General features: G+C 45.6%; 1 protein-coding gene across 1 annotated transcript; it reads left to right on the top strand.

The window, feature by feature from the left end:
* The first annotated feature begins 8777 nt into the window (after nucleotides 1-8777).
* Nucleotides 8778-11369, top strand: LOC123129898 (flavone O-methyltransferase 1-like). The gene is made up of 2 exons (XM_044549872.1): nucleotides 8778-9229; nucleotides 10518-11369. The coding sequence occupies exons 1-2, from the start codon at nucleotides 8841-8843 to the stop codon at nucleotides 11188-11190; spliced, it is 1062 nt and encodes a 353-aa protein (XP_044405807.1). The 5' UTR covers nucleotides 8778-8840; the 3' UTR covers nucleotides 11191-11369.
* The last annotated feature ends 934 nt before the right edge of the window (nucleotides 11370-12303 follow it).

Raw genomic sequence — 12303 nt, 5'->3', positions numbered from 1 at the left:
ACACATGCCACCATTCCCGCAGCCCCTCATGTGTAGCCTCAAGGCCTGTGGCGGGTCGAGCTCCATTTCCCGAGCGAACGGAGTGGGGAGGCGGAGGTGACCGCAAACTGGCTTGTACAGCCTGATGAAGAACTCGTGGGGGCTGGTCTCTGACGTGGCCCTCCATTGGGGGGAGCCGCTGGCGGAAGCGCGGCCGGTGCGCCACCCCGTCCTCCTCTCCCCCGAGTGTCGTGGCGGCCTCGGCCTCGCCCCCTCCCTCTTACTCTCATAGAAGGCTCTGCTGCCATGGGCTCCGGAGGAGGGGGGGACACGCTATCGAGTAGAAGCCCTCGTTGTCGCCACTGGAGCACCGGCGCACCCTCTCGCCATGGCGAAGGGAAGAAAGAGAGCAGGCGAGGAGGAGACGAATGTAGAAGGACGCCGTCCCTCTCCCCTCTTTATAGAGGGGCGGGGTCCGGGCTCAGACCCCCAACCTGAGGGCGGCCGCCCCAATTAACCAATCCAGTCGCTAGGGGCGCGAGGAATCAGGACCGACCCGCTGCTCCAATCAGCGACGCCCAGCCTCCCGCCTCGGCATTAAAGCCAGTGCCCTCTGTGTCCACAACCTACCCTCTCTGAGGCTTGGGGGACACGTGGCGGGCGAGCCAGGATTCAGGAAGCAAGTGAAACAGTTGTTTCCTGCCCTATGATTGTGGGGCGCAGGCACCATGATGGCCACGACCCGAGTCCACTTAGTAAATGAGCCGCGCCCCTACGGCTTCCTCTTTTTTACGGGGAAGACATGGGCCGTCTCTTTGTTGTTCACCGCGAGGTGACGCAAGCGCGCTGCGACTATCCCACGCATGACCCCCACGTCACGCACTCAATGCAGGGCGTGGAGAAGCGCAACTGGCGAGGGAGTTACCACAGGTAAAACTCTGCCACGCGTGCCCGCGCACTTTTCTGGGCCTGGCCCAACAATGCCTTGTGCTTATGTGTGGCCCGGGGGCTACTGTCGGTGTACAAAAGTAGGGGCCTTTCTGTACCCCTTTACTTGTGGAAGGGCAATCATGGCCGCAACATGTAGCCATGCTCGGCGGAGCAGAGGAAGCAAAGGTACAAGGCTGCCAAGGCAGCACTTGAACCAGAAGCATGAAGAGCGAAGGGGCAAGATGGACTTCCCCCAGCAAGACCCTTGTGGAGACGTGCTATGTGGCCCCGGCAAGAGCCTTGCTGGGGCAACATGCCCAACACCAGCAAGACTGCCACCCTTGAGCCTGAGAGTTATGACGCCATCGACAACGTCAAGTCCAAGGCTCGGGAGCGCCTGCGTGGTGGCATGCAGATCTTTGTAAAGCCCAAAGGCCTGAGAATCTAGATAGAAACTAGAAGACGAAGGCCCCCGGCAAGATCCTTGCCGGGGGCAGACGAAGACCCAGGGACGGCCACGAGGCCCCGGCAAGACCCTTGTCAGGGGAATCTATGGAGCCAAGGCCAGGCCCGCACTTGCCAGAGCTTCACTGCCCCGTGCCCATTCCGACGTGGCAACCAGCCTGCCAACTAGGCACACACCTGCGTGGCAGCATGCAGCTTCTAGGACAACTAGCTAAGTACCTGCGTGGTGGCATGCAGATCTTCGTGAAGCCCCGGCCACCGCACCAGCTCAGCAGCCAGCCTGCTAGCGTGGCGCTGCATGCCTCGTCAGCTTGGACGCGCGTCAGAGCGAGGCGAGGCAGCGACAGACGAGACGAGCTTCTTTGCCGTCCCCGATAAAGCAAGAGGGCACGTCGACGGAGCATTAAATGTGTTTGTCCTACTATGCCAGGCAATAGACTTGTACACTGTACATACTTTCCACCTCCTGTGTGCCACTGTGGCAACCCCTTTGACATATAAAAGGATGCCCGAGGCGTACCGAGGAAGGATTCAGACTTTTTGGACTGGCATGCACCGCAGCTAGTTCAAGAGCTCAAGAACACTAAATACGCACAAAGCAGGACTAGGGTTTTACGCATCGTTTGGAGCCCGAACTTGGGTAAAAATCCCCCCATGTTGATCTTCTAGACCCGCTCTTTGCGCAGCCCCACGCCGCGCCAACCATAGAAGGGACTCCCCGAGTGATCCCATAGGTGTCGCTCCTGAGCCCCGACACCACCCTATTTACTCATGAGGAAAAAAATCGCTATTACTATATCCTTAAATTGTTTCCTTTCTCATCAAAGAGTGATGCTAAGTTATGGTTTAATTCTCTTGCTCCTGGTTGTGTGTGTAGTCTTCAGGATATGATATATTACTTCTCTGCAAAATATTTCCCCGCTCATAAGAAACAAGCCGCTTTAAGGGAAATATATATATTTGTCCAAATTGAAGAAGAGAGTCTCCCACAAGCTTGGGGGAGGCTTCTCCAATTAATTAATGCTTTTCCTGATCATCCTCTGAAGAAAAATGAAATACTCGATATCTTTTATAATGGACTAACCGATGCTTCCAGAGACCACTTGGATAGTTGTGCTGGTTATGTTTTCAGGGAAAAACTGTTGAGCAAGCTGAATTGCTATTGAATGATATATTGAGTAATGAAAATGATTGGACACTTCCTGAACCAACTCCAAAGCCAACTCCGAAGAAGAGGGGTATTCTACTTCTCAGTCCTGAAGATATGCAAGAGGCAAAGAAATCTATGAAAGAAAAAGGGATTAAAGCCGAAGATGTTAAGAATCTACCACCTATTGAAGAAATACATGGTCTTGATAACCCGACACAGGTAGTAGAGGTAAACACTCTCCATAGATTTGATGAAGGTGATATTCCTCATAATAAGTCTGCTAGTCAATGCTTTGATGAGTTTGATAATTTTATTGTTAAGCAAGAAAATTCCAATGCTTATGGTAGTAGACAATCGAAATGTAATGCTTACATGCTTGACCACTTGAGTAATTATATGAATATTAATGTTAATGATCGTAAGCTTATTAGTAAACATGCTTCCATGGTTACAACTCAAGTAGAACAAGTACTTAAAGCTCAAGATGATTTTCTTAATGAGTTGAATAGTAAGAATAATGGTAATGCTGTTAGGGTTATGACTAGAGGTGGTAAAATGTCCCAGGAACCTTTGTATCCTGAGGGCCATCCTAGGAGAGTAGAGCAGGATTCTCAAAGAATTAATATTGATGCACCTAGTTCTAGTAATAGAAAGAAAAAGAAAAATGCTAGGACTTTGCATGCTTCTAGTGAACCTACTATAGACACACATGAGAATCCCAATGATATTTCTATTTCTGATGCTGAGACACAATCTGGTGATGAACATGAACCTAGTGATAATGTTGATAATGATGTTCATGTGGATGCTCAACCTAGTAATGATAATGATGTAGAGATTGAACCTGCTGTTGATTTTAATAACCCACAATCAAAGAATCAGCGTTATGATAAAAGAGACTTCGTTGCTAGGAAACATGGTAAAGAAAGAGAACCAAGGGTTCAGAAACCCATGCCCTTTCCTCCTAAGCCATACAAGAAAAAGGATAATGAGGATTTTGAGCTCTTTGCTGAAATGATTAGACCTATCTTTTTGCGTATGGGTTTGAATGATATGCTTAAAATGCCTCCTTATGCTAAGTATATGAAAAATATTGTTACTAATAAAAGAAACATACTGGAAGCTGAAATTTCCACCATGCTTTCTAATTAAAATTTTAAGGGTGAAATACCAAAGAAACTTGGATATCCAGGAGTACCAACTATACCATGCTCCATTAAAAGAAAGTATGTTAAAACTACTTTATGTGATCTTGGAGCCGGTGTTAGTGTTATGCCTTTCTCTGTGTATCGTAGACTTGAATTGAATAAGTTGACACCTACTGAAATTTCTTTGTAAATGGCTGATAAATCAACTGCTATACCCATCGGTATTTGTGAGGATGTGCCTGTTGTGGTTGCAAATGTTACTATCTTAACGGACTTTGTTATTCTTGATATTCCCAAGGACGATAGTATGTCGATTATCCTTGGTAGACCATTTTTGAATACTGCAGGGGCTGTTATTGATTGCAACAAAGTCAATGTAACTTTTCATGTTAATGCTAATGATCATACCATACACTTTCCGAAGAAACAACCTCAAGCTCATATTATTAATTCTATTGGAAAAATTTCAACTATTACTATTGAAAGTTTTGAATTCCTTCTTCCTACCGTCAAAAAGAAATATGATATTCTTATTGTTGGGGACATGCATATCCCCGTTGAGGTAACCTAGTGTTATTCGAAAATTCTCCTGTTTCATGTCACTCGAAAGAAGTTTATTAATAAGACTTGATCAACTTTGTTAATGGATTCCTTCTGATGATCATGAGATGGATGAATTTAGAAGGCACAACTTTCTGTACCTACGTTTTACTTTCTGTTCTTTAGTTTAAATAAAGCAAAAATAGTATTTTCTGTCTGTTTTCAAAATTATTCTTGCAATAAAAATGTCCCAAAAATAAAAGTTCTCCAAATGCCCTGAAAATTGGATATGACTTTTTTAGAATATTTTAGAATTTATGGTGCAAAGAACACACCAGGGGGCCTCACCAGTTGGCCACAAGGGTGGAGGGTGCGCCTACCCCCTGGGGCACGCCCCCCGACCTTGTGGGCCCCACGTGCCCCCTCCACTTATTCCAGCACCCATCTTCTCCTTTTTCCTCCAGAAAAAATCACTCCATAGCTCAAACTCGTGTTCTTGCTCATCTTGCTGCCATTTTCGATCTCCTTGCTCAAAGCTCCATTCACAAAACTGCTTTGGGGGATTGTTTTTTGGTATGTGACTCCTCCAATGGTCCAATTAGTTTTTGTTCTAGCTCTTTATTCATTGCAAATTTTTGCTTCTGTTGTGACCTTGTTCTTGAGCTTGCATGTCATATTTGTACGGTCCAAAGTTGTTTTGATGCATGATATAGCTTCTAGACACTTGTAGGAGTGGTTGCTATCAATTTTGTTGAGTATGATTGACTTTTATTTTGAGTTACTAAAAATTTCAGAAATTTTCAGAAAATGTCGAGGAGAATGTACCAAGGTGGTTCTTCAAGGAAGCAAGCACCGAGGCATGCGATACGAGAACCGGACCCGGAACTACCAAGGGAAGCTCAAGTGATGCCGTGTGAATGGCCCTCGGATGAATTTATGGATCGTGCAGGTTTCAAGGATGAATTCTATGCATACATACAAAATGCCGACCTCGAGGATTTTCTATCGGACAAGTGCCTACAATATTATTATCTCACCAATTCCTTCGTACGGAGGTTTGAGTTTTCATCGAAGCGTAATACTTATACTGTCCTGTTTGATCTTTATGATGAATCTTATACCATGGACCTAGAAGATTTTTGTGATGCATGCAAATCTCATATTATTGGTTCGCTTATTTATTTAGCCAGCACTTTGAGACCTGACATTTTGTTTCCTATTAGCAAACTGAGCAGATTTGTTTGAAAACCGGGAGATGATCATTGTAAAGCTCTGGAGAGTTATGAGTTATTTGAAAGGCACTCCAAGTTATGGAATTAACTACATTGTGTTATTTGACACGCACTCCGAGTTATTTGTTTCAAAACCGAGGGATGATCATTGTAAAGCTCTAGGGAGAGTTATGCATTATTTGAAAGGCAGTCCGAGTTATGGAATTCACTACACTGGGTACCCAGTGGTACTCGAAGGGTATAGTGACTCAAACTGGATCTCTGATGCTAATGGCATAACGACCACGAGCAGATATGTATTCACTCATGGAGGTGGCACTATTTCTTGGAAATCTTGCAAGCAGACCATCTTAATGAGGTCAACAATGGAAGCAGAACTCACAACACTAGATACAGCTATGGTCGAAGCAGATTGGCTTCGTCGACTCTTGAATGACTTGCCGGTTGTTGAGAAACTTGTATTAGGTATCCTTATGAACTGCGACAACCAAACTGTGACTGCCAAAGTGAGTATCTCAAAGGATAACATGAAGTCATCAAGACATGTATAGAGAAGATTCAAGTCTATTAGGAAAAGGAGAATCTCCGGAGTTATTGTGTTGGATTACATCCAAACATCTAAAAATCTGACAGGTCCTTTTACTAAGGGTCTATCATGTAATTTTATAGATAATCCATCGAAGGAGATAGGTATGAGACCCACAATATGAGTTGTTCACAGTGGTAACCTACTCTATGTGATTGAAGATCCTATGAATTAGAATTGGAAGACAAGCCGAGAGGAGAGTATCCTTACTATTAATAATACTACTCTATGAAGATGTAATACTCTCCTAATCTACATGGCAGGTTGATGTTTATCTTAACGTCTTCTGACTATCCTGTTTAAGAAAAGATGTTGTCCTGCAGAATATCTTTTAAAACACACACTTATATGAGTCTGATTGCTAAACGTTGCAATATATGAGATTGGGGTGTTCTCTAGTAAACTCATGGAAGGCCTCGGAGTACGACGCATAAGTTCCACCCACGGGGAAGTTCCACGGTAGCCTAGTATCGGTCAAGGCTTTGAGTTAAGCTAGATTCGTAGAAAACTTGCAGTTCAAGGCCCCGACCACTATTCAAGTTGCTTACTAGTGTAGCATAGAGTCCTAGGTGGAAGTTTAACTTAATAGTCTCCATTGCAGTACTAGTATATAAACAACGTTTTTAAACCAAAGGCAAATTTTGTCTGCCTTTGGGATCTGATGGGGAGTTACTGGAATTTGGTCTATTTTTGGCAAAGCACAATAACCATTTTCAGAATTCCTAATAAATGCTAGAGGCCCACTTATCACATTCATGCAAGGCAAGAGGTGGGTCTAAAGTGTAGTCCTATACTGCTAGTTTATAAGGAGTTGGGCCTATTTATTTGGGAGCGGTTGTTTCCCCACATGAATGAGCATGAGAAGAAGAGCGACATATCCGCACGCTCCTCCTACTTCTCTGCTGCCTGCCTCGTAATGACGCGCACGCCATGGGTTGCGGGAATGAGCCGAGCCGTTGTCTAAATTTTTGACACGCATGACTGGTATATGAAAGGTCGCATGAAGGATGCATCCTTTGGCTGCTGCCTGTTTGTTTCTTCTGCCATCTTCTCGTTTCATCTCTGCTCGTTGCAAGTTCGCCTCCTCCTCATGTGCCTATAAAATAGAGGTCACTCATCTCTATAATGATACACCACACGTCACTTGCCTCACACCATGGATTCCAGATCATTGAGGTACTGCTAGGTTCTTCTCCATCCCAGTTTGCGGCGTGCACCACAGGTCGGGACAATAGGCCTCCAAAACCCCACTACTTCTAGACCTGTACGGTAGATGGGTGATATGATTTTTGGGGAGTACTCTGCACGACTACTGGTTTCTTCGTCATGACGGCGAAGGATGCTGACGATCTCTTCCCCAACAACGACTTCTTCCTTGACGTCGCGAGTCTCTTCGACGATATGGGCGGCAACACCAACGCCAACGCCAACGCCAATGCTTCCTTTGCTGCTCAGTATGTGTTGATGTCCTTTCTGTGCGAGATCCTGGTAGACTTTCTTGTTCAAGCATTTGTCCTAGAAATGTTATGTTCAAATTCTCTTCTTCTGATGTTATTTGCCCACTATCTGTTAGTCTTAACTCTGTTATTATATTATGTTTTATCTATTGTTTCTTTCAATTAAATCATATGGAAAATTGCTCATATTTCCAACTGTCCTCATACCGAGAGAAAATTTTTGATTTTAGTTTTTTCCCGATAAGGGCGGAAAATACGATTTCCGCAAATTCTCAGGAATTCCAGGAAAATTGGAGCCACTTGCGCTGGAAACATCCTCTTCATGTACAGGAATAATTCAGCAGGTGTAACTGTAAGGCTGTGTGCTATATAGCTTGCAAAGAACTCGAATTAACTCTTTGTTGTTTTCTATGTGATGGCTAGATATGCCTGTGAGCTATATTATGTATTGTTAATGAACGCTTAATGTACTGTTCATGGTTGCTTTTCTTGTATTCTGCTATCATTTTTCTATGCCTTCGGTCCTCCGCTGCTCTGTTACCATACCATGTCCCACTTTTTGTACGATTCCAATATATTCTGGCGTATTATGTATTCGTTTGCCAATCTGTACTGCATCCGTCCCAACTTTGAATTGAAATAAATTATGAAATAGGATACGGTACAAGCATCATCCATCCGAGTCCCAGCTTACTTACCTGGTGTGGTACACAACTATGACCTAATTAAGCTCCAAACTTCTTTCACGTAATTCGAGCCCATGAAAAGATTTGGGCTGTCCTGCTGCAGGGTACGGGACACTCACCAACTCATCAGTATGTTGTAGCTTATTTTGCTTAAGGATGTATGCAAAGATGTACACATGTTTTCTTCCTTACCTTTTGAGTGACGTTTATGTACAAGGAATAGTAACGCTGATACTGAATGACCGATTCTAACAATGTATTTACAACGTGTTTTTCATCTTCCATCCATCCAGCAGTGTTTTGTTGGATATAAATGTTTGTCTTTTTTATATCAGAAGATACTATATTTATGAAACAAAAGTATAATATGAGATATATGATCTGGGAAAACCGAATCCCAACATACACCAGCGCCCCAAGATTATCAACGTAAACAAACCCTACTTATCAACAACAACAATAATGCAAGAATAACTTTCCGGTGTGCCATATTTCTCCTTTACTTTTGGTGAAGACCAAGAAGAAAAACGAGGTGGTGGTTGGTGAAGCCAGGAAGCCCCATATAACCCCTTCCCATACTCCCTCCAAAGCATTACTCATCGCTCAGTCGCTCACAAAAGACATCCACCAGCACCATCGTTAGCTCGGCTGCAGAGAAGCAGAGGAGATGGGCTCCACCGCCGACGAGGAAGCGTGCATGTTCGCTCTCCAGCTCGGCTCATCATCGATCCTGCCGATGACGCTCAAGAACGCCATCGAGCTGGGCCTCTTGGATACCCTGGTGGCTGCTGACGGCAAGCTGCTGAGCCCGGCCGAGGTGGCCGCTAAGCTCCCGTCCACAGTGAACCCGGCCGCGCCGGATATGGTGGACCGCATGCTGCGGCTGCTGGCCTCGTACAAGGTGGTGTCATGCACCGTGGAGGAGGGCAAGGACGGCCGCCTCTCCCGGCGGTACGGCGCCGCGCCTGTGTGCAAGTTCCTTACCCCCAACGAGGAGGGGGTCTCCATGGCGCCTCTCGCGCTCATGAATCAGGACAAGGTCCTCATGGAGAGCTGGTATGTTAGATCGATCACAGCATCATCCCATCTCTCTTCCTGCTTTGCCCATTCACTATGGCTGTCATGCGGGGGCGCTCTGCATGATTCTTTTTCTTTCCCAAATTAAGTTCCGGCAGGAGGTAAATAGTAGTACTAAAATTAGAGAACCTTGAACAATTCATGTATATATCTCTTTGGATAATTGGATGGTGTGTGGGGTTAGAGTACACCGTATCAAAAACGGGAAGCAGCTTCAGAAGCAGAACCGGACCGCGTGCTGACATTTCTTACACCCAAATGATAAGTGCTACTACCAAAAATGCTATATTCACATGCCCATTACATGCAGATTACGGGGGTGTTTGGTTCCAGGGATTTTTTTGTATTGGGACTAAAAAAAATCCCTAGCAAACCAAACAGGATGGGACTTTTTTGGGACATTTTGCTAAAAGTTCTTAGAAGCACCTCCTTGAGAGTCTTTTTTAAAAAGTCCTAGGGACTAGAAAAAGTCCTAAGACTAGAGAACCAAACACCACCTACGGGCCATTCCTTTCTAATCCCCCCCCCCCCCCCGGATTTCCAGGTGGGCGGGCCCAACCTCCCCCCTTAGCCCAATCAGAAACTGCCAAGTTGGATTCACTCCGTAATCTCCCCGTAATGGGCCCATGAATCTAGCATTTTTTGTAGCACAAAGTAATACCATTCTGACATTTTTACAACTAAAATTGGCATAAAAAATCCAAAAAAACTGAAACTTGCCATCAAACAAAAAGTTGTCATGCTTCACAAATAAAATTGCCATCTTTGGGTAACTAAAGCTGCCATCAAAAAACGTCAGGGCGAAATTGCTTCATGCCACACATTGTAGAAGATGTGGCAAGCAGCCAAGTAGAGTATATGTTAAATTAACCCAAACGATAAGTGTCACAGGTGTGGCATGAAGGACTCCAGCCCTGACATTTTTTAAAACTAAAGTTATCGTCCGAATTGAGAAAACAAACAAAAAACCTGAAACTTGCCCTCCGAAAAGAAGTTGCCATGATTGACAAGTAAAGTTGCCATCCTCACGGTACTAAATTTGGCATAAAAATGATCGGAGTTGCCTTGTGTTCGTGCCACACGTGTGGCACTTATCAGAGTGCATGTTTCTGCTGACGGGTTGTGGTTTCCGACATCAGTGCAGTATCCGGGACTTAACTTGAATCAATGATATTTTTTCCCATTGATTCAGTTACTGGCATTTTTCATGTAAATTATTATACGATGGGTTCTTGGAGTAAATTGTGTTTGTAAATACAATCTGCAGGTACTATCTGAAGGACGCTGTACTTGACGGCGGCATCCCGTTCAACAAGGCGTATGGGATGTCGGCATTCAAGTATCATGGCACGGACCCGCGCTTCAACCGCGTCTTCAATGAAGGGATGAAGAACCATTCCATCATCATCACCAAGAAGCTCCTTGAATTGTATAAGGGCTTCAGTGGCCTCGGCACCCTCGTGGACGTGGGCGGTGGCATAGGCGCCACCGTCGGCGCCATCACCGCCCACTATCCCACCATAAAAGGCATCAACTTTGACCTTCATCACGTCATCTCCGAGGCTCCGCCGTTCCTGGGTGTCACCCACATTGGTGGAGACATGTTCCAAAAGATTCCCTCGGGGGACACCATCCTCATGAAGTGGATCCTCCATGACTGGAGCAACGAGCATTGTGCAACGCTGCTTAAGAACTGCTATGACGCGCTGCCGGCGCACGGCAAGGTGATGCTCGTGGAGTCCATCCTGCCGGTGAACCCGGAAGCCACGCCTGAGGCGCAAGGGGGGTTCCATCTGGACATGATCATGCTAGCGCACAACCCGGGTGGCAGGGAGAGGTACGAGAGGGAGTTCGAAGCCCTGGCCAAGGGTGCCGGGTTCGGAGCCATCAAGACCACTTACATCTACGCCAACATATGGGTTATCGAGTTCACTAAGTAGACGCATGACAATGTCCACCGATATCTTGCTCATTGCCGCTCCTAAATATGCACTATCTTTCGTTTTTCCTTATATTATGTCTTCGTTAACATTTTTATGCTTTGAATCATTCCAAATACTATTGTTTGTGTCCTCTATTTGTTTGAAATGTACTATTATAAAGCTTATTAATGGTTGCATATATGATAGATGCTGCAATGACATGTTTTCTCTCATTCGATGAGTATAATAATGAAGTGAAGTGTTATTGATCTTCCTCTAGAAAAAATGTCAGCGCAACGACTCATGAATTTTTTTATTCCTCGATATAGCACTTGATGTTATACTAATAGGGCAATGGAAGTGGAGGCAACTTCTAGATGCAATCATAGCAAGGAAGCGTACCAAAGAATTTGGACATTCAATATGAACAGACTCACCATGCATTATTCTTCATTCTGTTATCAGAAACACTGGACCTCGAACCAAGCAATACACTTCCCCTGACCCACGTGTCGCTCCCGCTGGGAGACTCCAGATTACCTAGACCGCCGCCACTAGCAACCCTCTCTCGGTGCCCCTTCTCTGCCGTTGCCGGCTGCTTTGCAACGGTAGTGGCGGCCCACACTTACGAAGGTGGTGTGGGAGACCTGGTGGATGCTTTGGATCTTTCACGGGCGTGGGAATGTGGTGGTGACTTTCGCTGCTGTGTTGGCGTCGCGCGGAGGTGGCATTGGCAGTTTAGCAGACACGCGGAGGATTGGCTGCTCTCGCGTCGGTGGACGCTACTCGATTTGCGGTGTCGGGTCCAATTGGATGTGGACTACTCGGTTTGACAAGTTTTATTGTGGCCCATCTCTTCTTGAGGAATTGGGTCCAAATTGGACAACAATGACATTACTTCCGTGTTGTGGGGGATGCCTGATACATATATCAACGTTGCACCTCGTGGTGGCTGGTAACTTTGGCGGCGGGTGCACGGGTGTGGATGTGGCTGCTAGTTGTGGCATGGGTTGCAGGTCATGGGAGGTGGTTTGGGGTGTGGTTGATGATGGTTGTTCCAGCCAACGACAGTGGGTTGGGCCTCTTTTTCGGCTAGCTACGAGTGCCGGGAGGCCCTTCTTGTGCTGCTTG

This window comes from Triticum aestivum, chromosome 6A (assembly GCF_018294505.1).
Source record: "Triticum aestivum cultivar Chinese Spring chromosome 6A, IWGSC CS RefSeq v2.1, whole genome shotgun sequence".
Taxonomy (NCBI): Eukaryota; Viridiplantae; Streptophyta; class Magnoliopsida; order Poales; family Poaceae; genus Triticum; species Triticum aestivum.
The sequence above is the reverse complement of the archived record's forward strand: the minus strand, read 5'-3'. Positions and strand labels throughout refer to the sequence as shown.